This window comes from Solanum pennellii, chromosome 1 (assembly GCF_001406875.1).
Source record: "Solanum pennellii chromosome 1, SPENNV200".
NCBI classification, from domain to species: Eukaryota; Viridiplantae; Streptophyta; class Magnoliopsida; order Solanales; family Solanaceae; genus Solanum; species Solanum pennellii.
Window position 1 is genome coordinate 96,066,959 of NC_028637.1, and position 12,855 is coordinate 96,079,813.

The 12,855-nt window shown below is 36.4% G+C and overlaps 1 protein-coding gene across 1 annotated transcript; it reads right to left on the bottom strand.

Annotated features, from left to right (window-relative positions):
- Nucleotides 1-328: 328 nt before the first annotated feature.
- Nucleotides 329-11,506, bottom strand: LOC107002560 (K(+) efflux antiporter 2, chloroplastic). Its single transcript, XM_015200625.2, has 21 exons — nucleotides 11,286-11,506; nucleotides 9,431-11,093; nucleotides 9,095-9,266; nucleotides 8,904-8,994; nucleotides 8,483-8,619; nucleotides 8,333-8,392; nucleotides 8,099-8,218; nucleotides 7,650-7,718; nucleotides 7,362-7,427; nucleotides 7,066-7,155; nucleotides 6,554-6,658; nucleotides 6,324-6,452; nucleotides 5,761-5,970; nucleotides 5,160-5,309; nucleotides 4,068-4,121; nucleotides 3,890-3,948; nucleotides 1,738-1,804; nucleotides 1,489-1,665; nucleotides 1,206-1,262; nucleotides 928-1,002; nucleotides 329-815 (listed from the first exon to the last, which is right to left on the bottom strand). The coding sequence occupies exons 2-21, from the start codon at nucleotides 11,023-11,025 to the stop codon at nucleotides 693-695; spliced, it is 3,606 nt and encodes a 1,201-aa protein (XP_015056111.1). The 5' UTR covers nucleotides 11,026-11,093; nucleotides 11,286-11,506; the 3' UTR covers nucleotides 329-692.
- Between the last annotated feature and the right edge of the window lie 1,349 nt (nucleotides 11,507-12,855).

The window sequence follows — 12,855 nt, forward strand, 5'->3', positions numbered from 1 at the left end:
CTATCATTTTTTATCAAATACAATTAATTTTGATCTTCCTTGCTTACTAATATTTTGAAAATGTTTGATAAGGCTTAAATAACTCGAAATAAGTTTAACATAACTTTAATTTTTTAATCTGATTACCAAAATAAAAACCACTGATAAAAATTAGGTTTAGGAAACTTATACATCTATAAGGTAAAAAAAGTTCAGAACACAAAGCAGAACAAAGTTATACTACTAGTTTTAGAAAAGAAATCTAAAGGCTAATCTCCTCCACAATTAGTTTGGACAAAAACTTTTTTTCTTTTAAATTTTAAAGTGGTATCCATCATATACTTGCTTGAAAAAAAAAATATTCCAGAAAGGCATCCTTTCTTTTTTATATGCAAGAACATTCCACGTAGCTTTTGCATACATTCAACTATATCGATGCAAACTACCTGTATGACCTTATATCCTGAAATGCAAAAACAACAACTTTTCGAACCAAAGCAATTAAAAGGTCTATCACCTAGTGGTTATTGCCATAAAAAAAATTTGCTCTCCTGCATAGCTTCTTCCTTGCTATACATACTTCTGTACATTCTTTTAAAAATGGGGGTTAACTAAAAACACTATACACTTATAAGGACTATCTTCCCTTCTATTGCCCTTCGTTTTTGGTTGTAGGTCCAAGCAATGCAGATTCGTCTTTCTTCTAATGGCTATCATATTGCTAGTGTTCCTTCACCGATTTGGTTCTCATCCGATGAGTCTGAGGCCTGAGCTTTGGCTTTACTCACAACACGAGAAAAACCATAGCCTAGAGAACTTCCGCTAGTTTCACATAGCTGCAAAACAAAATCAAGTATTATCTGTATTAAATATCTAACAAAATCTGAAACGGATGCAAACTCTAGCAACACTACAAAAGGAAAGACAAGTAGTGCAAGTATAATTTACCTCAGTAAGCTCAGAGAGGTGGCGGGACCTGAACTCGTTGATTGTTGCTGCTATCTCCGACATTGGCAGCTTAGCCTAGAAGATATAATATATATACTCAGAATTTTATTTGCTACACTCAAGGAATGGTTGAAGAATGTCAAAAGCCAACTACAAGGAGATCGAGATGCAAAGGTAGCGTGCAGCTAGATTATTGCATCAGAACATCCAACAACCCATCAAGAATACTCAAGTATACAGTAGAACAGATCTCTATCCAATCTATCAAATCTACTTACTTGTGCAAGGACAGCAGCAGCCAACTGCAGGCTTGGTTCCAAGGTCTCGGGCACAACCTGTAAAAACATTTATCCATTGTTCATCATTTACCCAACTTTTCCTCTTTCATGCATAATATGTTACAACTAGAATTGTCACGGTAGCAGAATGTAATACAACAGCAAATGTATAAATATTTCAAGGCTCAGAATCCTGATGTTATCCAGAGAATCCTAAGTGCAACCAATATGAACAAGTTCCCAACAAAAAGATCAATAGCAAACATTAGAATAAGAAAGATACCGCTGTTGCTCCAGCCTTCTCTAAATTAAGGCCATGATCCACATCATGAGCACGTACAAATGTTTTCACATTGGGAAAGTACTTGTTCAAGGCCCAAACAGTTCTGTAATTTGCACCAGGAGTGTCTAATGTTATTGCGGCAGCACATGCTCTTTCAGCTCCAACTTTATGAAGAACCTAGAAATCGAGAATCAGAATCTCAAAATAAAATATTGACACCATATTTGTAAGTTCAGAAATTTGTTTTACCTCTCGGCTACCAGCATCACCAAAGTATACAGGAAGATCAAGTGCACGACCAACTGCAACACGCTCACTGCATTTATTGTAAAAAAACATTTATTAAGACGAGCATCATGATAATAATTGGATAATACAAGTGAACAACGCCTCCTGCACACCCCCTTCCCAAGATTTCTTTAGATACAATAATAAAGTTAAAATCAGCTTGTTGATGCTCTTATAATCAACTACTGAAAATACTCTAAGATGAATATGATGATATTCAAGATCCAATCACAATCAAAACTCCAACATATAAGGAAAGTCTAATACCCTTTTATATTTGCTCAGGGCCAGTTGCTTCTACATCTTCTTTCATGGTGGTTTTAGTTGTGGAAGTGATTTTTTTTTATTTCATATCCTCTCATAGACTTACGCAGTTCATAAATTCATTGAAGGAATTCAAGGATTCGTTGGTAATTGACTTTAGCCACCATGGTATCTTGGTTGCTTTGTTTTTGCTCAATTAGAATCTTCAGCTTGTAGCCTCAAATCTTCTTTACTCTCTGGTTAGATTAGATTGGTTTCCATTCAAGGTAATGATAGATAATTTTGGTTAAAATTTACAGCAGAATTGCTCAAACCAACTCTGACGATCTCTATTCTCCCTTCTAACCTCTCACACTTCTTTTCCTTTTTTAAGTTTCTTTCTCATGGTGGGGTTTGGTTGCAGCCGGTATAGTGAGGAGAGAAGGCAGAACGGAAGACACAAATCTGGTGTGGAGGTGGTGGCAGAAGGGGAAGGGGAAGGGGAAGAGTAAAGGCATTATCGTGGTGCTGGGATGGGGGAGAAGATGGTGGCAGGGAAAGAGAATGAAGAAGAGATTTATTTTTATTCAAAATGCCTTTCACGCTCTTAAACATGGATCATGCCATGTCAAAATGCCTTACACACATCATGCCATGTCAGCAATGTGTCTAATAGGACAGTTTAAACATGGATCAAATGTTCAATAGGTACAATTTTACAAGCCTTACTCCAGGTGTCTTATGAAAATTTGTGACAAGTTTTAAGGGGCTATCTGTGTGGCCTTTGATTAACATTCAAATAATCAAATCTGATTTGTAAAATAATCTAATAGTTCAATGAAAGACTACTACAATCTAGTTCAATTTCCTCAATTCTCCGGCTTGGCACTGCGGCACTCTTTTGGGAAGCCATCATCCTCTTCTCTTTCATTGTTATTCCTTTGATGCATGCATGAATGTGAACATGTATAATATACAGAAAAATAAACTTTTACATTCAAATCCTAAAAGCGGATGATGACTGATGACTCACAATTAATAAACTATATAGTCAATTCCACTGCTTGCTTTCATGACTGAATTGTTGTACCACCTAACAAAACTTCCTTCTACCTCATTTTGTATAATGATGTTTGATAGGACACCAAGTTTAACAAGTCATTTTTACTTGAGTAACAACAACATACCCGATGTAATCCCACAAGTGGAGCCTAGGGAGGGTAGGATGTACGCAAACCCTACCTTCGTGGGGTAGAGGTAAGATGTCATTTTTACTTGAGTATTTTAACAAAATAGTCAAGTGGGCAGAAAATTAGTTTGATTGATAAAATATTACATCAAGGTTTAAAATTTAACTAGTAAACGTATTTGAATTCCTGAAAGTTGTATAGAGTAATAACGGAACATATCAAACAATTTGGAATGTCCCAAAATAGTAATATTGTCATATAAGCTGGAGGGAATAACAAATTGCAAAGAAAAAATATTTTTAAATAACAATTCTAAAAGAAATTGGCATCTTCTGATTTTCAGTTGTTCAGTATCTATTTCCACATTGCACATAGATGCTATATCATAAAAAACTTGCAAAAGAATAGCACGACTCATATATAATGAGAATATCAAAAACCATTGGGAAGTCATGAAACTTGATAATAATTACTCGCTGGCTCTGTTTCCTCAGGGGTAAAACATTCTCTACAGTATAATATCTTATAAAGGAAAACCATTTTCTTGCATCTGGTTAGATATAAAGGTTGATAGTGGAGGTGCTGTAGAGAGATAAGTTGTGAAAATATATAAAATTCTAACCTTCACTGAACCCACAGGAACTGAAACCAGTTCAATGTGAGCAAAAAGAGAATCATACCTTCGCACATCAAGTGCAACAAATGGAATCAGTCGCTCGGAGAGAAGTTGGGCAATGATCTGTTAAGATGAAACTAACTCAATAGACAGAAGATGGGATGGATAGCTTCATTTTCCAAAGTTTGACAATGATTTGTCCAATGATCAATTAACTAATTCATGAAAGCAGGGGGCAAAACCTGGCCAACGCGACCAAAACCACAAATAATGATATGATCTTGCAAATCATCTGTCTGAAAAAGAAAAAGGGAACTATTAATTTATATTCTTTTAAGCAACTGATTGAAGTCAGTGAAATCTTCTTTACATTTATGCAGGTAATAATCCATAGAGATATCATTACATGATGTAGTCCTTCAAGTAATGAACTTTGGTAACAAAACATCTGTTACTTCTCATACCATTGATCTCCATAATAAATGCTAACGATAACAACTTACATAGAGCAAAGCAGCAATGAGTTAAATTAGGTCAGAAGGAAAACCAAGTGAGGCATTAGGTTCAGTTGAAACCTAATCAGAGATGAGATGGATCTACAATTCCATAGATAATTACTTTTCAAGGCAAGAATAATTCCTTGCAAAAAATAAAATTGGGCCAAAAGTAAAACGGCAGAGAAACTAAAAGGGTTCAGAAGGCTTAGTAACAGTACCACAACACTGAGGCACGAAACTTAAGTAGCAACAAAAAGTACAGCACAAAACTTGAGAGATGAACCAGGATAAAAGAAATGCATTGAAAGGAGAAATTTGAGAAAGGGAAGGACTGTCAGGGATGAAGAAATTTGAGAAAGGGAAGGGGAGAAAAAGGAAATGTTTTCTAGCACCGAAATTCCAGCTTTCCTCGTCTCCAGAAATACGTTATGGTTTTCTTAACAACAGTACTGTGCCCCTAAACCTTATCCCTTTAATTTATACCCTGTAACTATTGACAACCTGAAACCAAACTATTTTGTGTTAGCTTGCAAGGTCCTGAACCTGAAGTACAGGTCTAACTGTATTTTTCTGTGATCAATTCACAAATCTAGCACCACAACAAATAATTATGTGACATACACCAATTTTTGGCAGCTATATTTTGCTTGAAGTAAGATGTAATCAAGTAGAATATACTAAATGTTCGAAAATTTAGAAACGAAAACAGAGGCTTTAGTGTGATCCGTCTTTAGGTGTCAAAATATAAGAATTGGCAAACATCTACACGGTTCATTAGTTTCATCTTGCTAAAAACCACAGAAGAAAACTAGTGCCACCAAAAGTAGGAGGCAGTACCTCACTTTCATCAGGCAATAAACTTCGCACATCTTGCAGCTCAAAACGAGATGCTATTAATTGACCTCCAGCAGCTAGATATGGTGTGAGGGCCATTGAAATTCCAACCACAAGAAACAGCAGAGATGACAATTCAGGAGACATTATTCCCTGGAAAAAAAAGGTAAAACCATGAGGAATCATTAAATAAGCTGATACTTATCCTAAGAAGATGTATTTTTTTCATGGGGCAAAATTCCTCATAGATCTTAGCATTGCACTGTCCAGATAAGTTGCAGCTTCAAATTTATTTAAGGGTAGATAAGGGCGAACAAGCCTCATGAAATAAGACAAAATGTAAGTAGATATAAGATGGCCGACGTAGATAGAAACTGGAAGGATTGATGGTAATTAGTCTCCACTTGCCCAACAACAGGATCAGATAAGCTCAATATTTGATTTCAGTACACAGGTCATTTGTAAAAAAGGTCCACAATTCCTTGACAAAGAAACACAAGCTGTTTAAACAGCATCGCAAGAGAGGGAGAAAAAATGGAATAAAAGAATTTTATTGACGGATATGAATTGCTTGTGAAAGGTTAAAGCTATCAAAGAAATAAACCTGATTGACAGCTTCACCAAAGGCTACGAAGGCAAACTCTCCACCCGGAGCAAGTAGGAGACCCACTCTTACTGCCGATACAATTGAAATACCAAACAGTTTACCAATTAATGCAACCAAGATAGTCTTGCCACCTAATAGAAGTCCCAATGAGCCCATAATCACTGGAAAGTTTGAAAGAAGAAGCTTGGGATCAATGGACATTCCAACCTGCAAGCCAGATAATACTTGTTCAGTTGTAAAGACGCAAAGCACCCATAGTCATAATAATATATTCATGGAAAACTCTCATTTCAGCCTTGATAAAAGTTGATTAAAATAGAAAAAACTTTGTTTGCTACACAGCTGAAGTGGTATTACAGAATGCAGAAGTACAGTCATTCAATGAGAACAACTCAGGAGAGACAGTTAAGCTCTACAAGCTGGCGAGAACACTAGAGCAAGAATTTTAAAATGTAAATAGAACCTTACCAAGACCTATCCTACCTTAACTCCAATTGACTAGTTGTAGGATCACAAAACTGCATTCACATTGTACACCAAACAAGATAATTATCACCTACCGTCATGAAAAAGAGACCCAGCAGGAGTCCACGATATGGAGCAATATCTGATTCAACTTGCAACGAAAATTCAGTTTCTGCCAGAAGCAGACCAGCTAAAAATGCACCCAAAGCCATTGAAAGGCCAGCCTGCATTAATTCACGTCAGTTAACACATCGTAGACTCCACAAATTAATGGTTCTAACAAACATGGGCAGTACAGATGGACCCGTAAGAATTTTGTAAGTACCCTGGCAGTCAGAAGACTAGTCCCTAGGATAACAAGGAGCGTATTTGCCGAAAATATTTCTGCATTTTGATTCTCTGCAATCTGCTTATAAATAGGCCGCAACAGCTGAAATCAGAACAGAGAACGAACATATTAGTGTCCTCAGATTTAACAGCAAAATATCTTACGAGACTTGTAAAATGAAAAGTCTAATTAGTACCATAATCAATATTGGGATATTTACACTAATAGCCGGACAGATTTACTGTTTACTCTTTTCTAACCGGTATACATAGAATCCTTGGATTTAACAGAAAAATATCTTACAAGACTTGCAAAAAATGAAAACTGGATTTAACACCCTAATTACCTTTTGTAACAGTCAAAATTAATTTTAATAATCTATAGGCAATAGAAAATGGAAGACCACGGTCAAATGTCACAAGAGATGCAGTTTGGACTTAAAAACTATATACTACTAATCCGAAGCATTTATAATATTGGAAGAGATTCTACACGAACAAACAGCTTACCAGACGTCCTCCGGCAATAATGGCAGTGATAGCTACAATTGCCTTTACAGCAGCCAAACCAAGAGCCTCAGCTATTGCTCGGAAACCAACCTAATAAGAAAGTTCTGTTAGAACAAGGCAATTTGGAAAATGGCAACAGTGTGTACTCACAGCTATCAAAAGGAAAGAATGTTGTTTTTGCATGTGATTTGAGGTCCAGAACCTCATATAGCTGGAATCGTAAGTATAAAAAGTTCAAAACAACAAATTTCAAATTATTTTTAGAAGACAGGACGGTAATGTAAAAGATTCTATACCCCTCCTTTTGATGAATTTGGTGAAATTAGTGGTATCAGTATGAGTAGAACAACCACCGCCAGATCCTGGGGGATAAAAGGAAAAAATTGTTAAATCATATCACAAGGAAAATTCTAAAAGTGTCACAGCACAAGTATATCATTTCAAGTGCATAACGGCACCTATACGGTGATGGAAAGTACATATATATGAGTTGTGTGTATGCCTTGATACACATAATATTATAACTTTCAACACCCATCTCATGAGAAAGATGTGACAGCTTTGTACTGTCTATATGCAGATACCTGAAAGAGTAATACAGAAAATGTAGCTCGTCCATGTCGTGATGTGCTCTCACCACGCTCCTGCAATACCTGCAGATATGCAACATAATCATTAGTTACTAAAGCTTCATTTTACGATGAGCAAGAGTCACAGGCACATAGACAAACCATATATAGATAAACTACAATGCCTTGGATTGTAGAAAACATGTTGAATCAACAAGGAAAATATCAGGAAAACTCCAATACTGATTTGATATCTCAGCATAAGCCATTATCAAGAATTACTGTTTCTGGATTTTGGGGAACATATCATAATAATGTTCCCTTTTTAAGCATTAACTTTGATTAGAGTGTTGAACTGGTCACCAAATCAACGTGCTTAATGAGTATACAAAACCATTTAACTGCCAAATCTTGCCCATCATTCATTAGCAAGGAAGACCTGCTAAAGGTATAGAAGGATTTACCTGGAGGACGACAGCAGTGGAAGATAAGGCAAGCCCATTTCCAATCACAATTGCAGCAGGTCCAGCCTGCCCGGCAACCAAATTAGCAATTAACCCGACCACCACAGCTGTCACTAAGACCTGCGTTCATTTATTGAAATTACTAATTAGTGTGAAAAGCTTATTCGTTGAGAACCTCTACTAAGCAATATGGTGTGGGTTAATAATACCAAGTGCTCAAACTTTTGCAATTACCTGAGCACTGCCCAATCCAAAAACGTATTTCTTCATAGAACTTAGTCTCTCAACAGATAGCTGTCGAAGAGAATACAAACAGAAGTTATTAAGGCAGTACTTGTAACACATTCAGAAAGAAATAAGCTAGTCAATTTTCCTAGAGTATACCTCTAAGCCAATGTTAAATAGAAGGAAGACAACTCCAAATTCAGCTATAGCCTTGGTCCCATGTACATGACGTATGATAGAAAGACCATAAGGTCCAATCAAGATTCCAGCAGCCAAATACCCAAGGACAGGACTTCCTATATGTTACAGCACAGAGAAGATGAATCATTAATAAAAAAACAGGAGTACGTCTACGGTCTATCACGGAGGAGCAAAGGGCACGATATCTGTGATATACATCAAGGTCACAACAACTTAAGTGTCCAATAAGCAAAGATCATGTTTCAACCTTTAGAACATGTTCAAGAAAAGACCTAGCAGGAAACCTTTACATCAAGAACAAGTTTGGTGAAATTATCATACATAATAAGCTACAAGTCACTATCCTCATGCAATAAAGAAGGTAGCAAAGTTCAATTACCTCCTGGAATTTTCTGGAAGATGGGCACAAAGATAACACTTGCAAGCAATAGCCATAACATGTCAAAAAGAGAAGCTTCTTCCTCATTTATCTGAAATGAGAAACAACACCATTAGCAAGTAAAAGTAAAGCCCCATCCTAACAAAATGGTGATGGCAGGCATTAAACTAGTGGGAGTTTAAGAGGCATGCCTCTTGATGAGGAAGCATCTCCATTAGTGTCTTAAGTTTCTTGGGCAGTTTTCTTATTTGTCGAACCAGAGGTCTTGCATTTGTCGAGACCTCATCAATGCTTGTGGTAATTATGTCTGGCTGCTGAAATGACTGAAAAACTCGCTCTGATCGATTGACGTAACAGGCAATTCTGTGACAGATGTCAGAAGCATATCAAATGCCATAACCACAACAAGCTATATCAATCTAATGATACAAAGATTGTATCCTATGAGGCACTTATACATGCAGCTACTGAGATTAGCTTCATCTTCTAAAAGAAACAAAGAATGGATAGTGTTATAGTAGTTGTACCCTGCTCCCATCAGTAATGAGCCAACCACCAGCTTGGGCAATTGATTCCTTGCCGACTCAATGAGACTCTGGAAAACTGAAGCAGGTGTGAACTCTTCACCATCTGAGGGAAATGAGAAGAAAGATGCAGGCAAGAAACGGGATGATTTCTTCAATAATGTTTTGGGAGCACTAAGCTGTGAACTGTCCCTAGCTGATTCCTTGTTGACCTCCTGCCTCACAGTTTGAACACTTTTTGGTTTTTCTGCATCAGAATCAGAATCTTTTGAGGAGTCTAGAACTAACTTTCTATCTTCATCGTCACTCTCATCAGACAAAGGCCCACTGGCCACCCAAGCATCCTCCAGTTGTACCTCCCGATCTTTATCAATAACACTCTCAACTGAATTTCTAGGGAATACCTCATCCTCACAAAGTGTCCCATCGACTGATACTTGGCCTAGAGCTGATGATCCATTCTGTACGACTGAAGTTTCTGCAGTGTCAAGAGGTGATACAGCTAGGTTCTTCTCAGCTTTCTGCAAAGCAATCTCCGCATCATTCACCCGTTGAGTAGCCTCGAGCTCATAAGCAACAGCTTGTTCGGCTAAAAGCATTATGTTTGAAACATCTTCCTCGGCTTTTAAAGCATTGATTTGTGCTTCCTCAGCTAGATCATTCAACCTGTCAGCCTCTTTTTGCAGCTCTTCTTTTTTGTTCTGCAGCCGCCTCAATATAGCCTCACAATTTTCCAACCGGTCCCGACACTCCTCCATATCTTCCTGAGCAGCTGAAAGTGCTGTCTCTTCCTCCATCAATGAAGTTGATTCTTCCCCTTTGCTTTCGTCAGAAGTTTTTGAAGACATACGTCCTTGTTTTGCAGATTGTATTGAATCAAGAGCAACTAGAAGCCTTGCCTCAGCCAAAGAAAGGGCCATTGTTGCTTTTTGAACTGCATCTTTAGCGATCATCTCTTCAACTACCATCTCTTCAATGCTTTCAAGTTGTTTGTTCACATCATCCCATGCATTAGCAGCTTCATCCTTTAATGCTATAGCAGCTTCTGATATCTTCTGGGCTTTTTCCTCAAACATTGTGCTGTTCAGCTGTGCAACTTCCAGATCCTTGAGTGCCTTCTGCAACAACTCCCTTAGTTCATCCAAATTATCCCCTTCCTTTTCTTCTCCTTTGTCTTCCTCTAATTCCTTAGCGCTGCTAATTTCAGCGATGCCATTAGCACTAACACTCACAGATCCCTCCTCAGCACTCTCACTGGACTCCACATTTCTACCATTACCATCAATAAAAGCAAGTGAATCATTCTCCTGACAGCGAAGCAACTTTACTCCCCTAGAATCCTTCACACCCGCCAAATTCCCACTCGAATCAGATTTCCACAAAGCACAACTCAATCGAATCCTCGAATATGCTAAACTACTATTACTACATCCCACAATCCGTTTCAACCTTCTCCCCGGCCGATTCCTACAAATAACCCTAGCATTTCCAAGCAATTTATGCTTCAATCCTACATCACAGCTGCTTTTCTTACTGTAGTTCAAAGTTTCACCACAATGCGAAGCATTCGGCTGCCATAAACAGTAAGCAAATCCCATACTCCTCTCCTCTAATTCACTAAACGTCAAAAAAACACCAAACCGTAATTCTCATTACCTCAAATCACCTAACAAAACAAAAAAAAAACAAGTTTCTATTCCAATCAACAAACAAATTTTAAAAAAATCAATTCACACTACCACAAATAATCAGCTAAAAATCACCATAACAAACTGAAAATAGATTTGGCAATCAATCAACATTCCGCTTCAATACACATATTCAACAAAGAAGAGTTAAAAGAGAAATTTGAATTTACCGATACAGAGAAGTGACAGTGAGAGAAGATATCGATATCTTCAGTACGGCGGAATTTGAGAGAAAAATTAGGTCAGATAATGATAGATTGACTTTGCTATTGGCTCTTCCTATCGATTTTTTATAGCTTTGTCCGAAGAAGAAAGAGCCTTTCGTTTAGCGACTCTGTGCTTACTTGAAAAGTTGAAATGATGTGAAGAAATATATTTTTCTTCTTTTTTTTTTTCTCATTTTCAGTTGCTACTTTATTTTTTTATTTTTTTTTATTTTCAGGTTTTTGTTGTCTCCCTCCCATTTGGGGAATATGACAAAATTGGATTAAAGGGTTTATTGGTGGATATTCCATTTTTCTGCATTTACATAATTATCCTTCTTGCTATTGTTTGATGGAAAATTCATTTCACAAATAGATATTTAGTCATGTGATAAACAATGGGTAACGTACCTACCTGAAAGTATTTTCTAACTTTTCTTTAAAAAAAAAAGTTTTCGATTCGTTATTCTTCGAAGTTCATATTAAATACTCAATTAAATTTAAATGATCTGATTGAAGTTGACGTTTTTCTCCATATTTAAGACTTGAACTCAAAATTACTGATCAACTTTATGTGAAGTTAATCAATTATAGGAAATTATCTCCTTTTTATATGAATAATAATTTTTTTAATGATTAAACTAAATTAATTGTCTTTAGATTTTTAGATTTATAAATTAAATAAAACCAAACAAAATTAGGATATGGTCGATCGTCTCCTTCCGTGCATGAATCCTCCTTGGGCTGAGTCCACTGGACTTCAAATTGATCCCTTTGCATTTCAAATGGGCCATAAAGGCCCAAATCTCTATGGCCTTCAAATTTCTTTGCATTTCAAATAGTAGGCCATAGAGGCCCAAATCTCTATGGACTTCAAATTAATCCCTTTGACTCTTACTTTATACAAACACAAATATATAAATTGTGTTTCTGTTTGTATAAAGTGAGAAAAATTGTATTTACAAATATGAATATGTTATAAACAATTTGTATTATAGTGAATGTCTAATTATGTGGAGTCCTTGTATGATATGGTTAGGAATCCTACTTGGGGACCAAGTAAGGTTTTCCCTATAAATAAAAGGGTCATTGTAAATAAGATTTGTGAAAGATCTATGAATCCTGAATATACTTCAAGAGAAATAAGAAGTCTTTTCTCTTCTCCCTACTTTCTTCTTCTTCTTCTAAATTTATATAGTTTCATAACACGTTATCAGCACGATTGTTCTATTATTAAAGAATTATGAAGAAGACGGGAAAAGTGCAAAAGAGATCTTGCATAAGTTATGCAATAAGGTTCTTATATCTTCAAGGTATGATTTATCTTTATGTTATAATTATTTATGTAACAGATCTGGAGATACCATCTAAAGTAAGTATTTAAAGAGACCTATCGACTTTCTATATTTAATTTTAACCGACTGGGAAGAGAATTCCTTAATTTATTTTAATAATTAAATAAGCACAATTTAGTGAAAGATATGTTTTCAATCTCTACATGAGATACGCGATCTATTAAACTATATCTATTAACTGC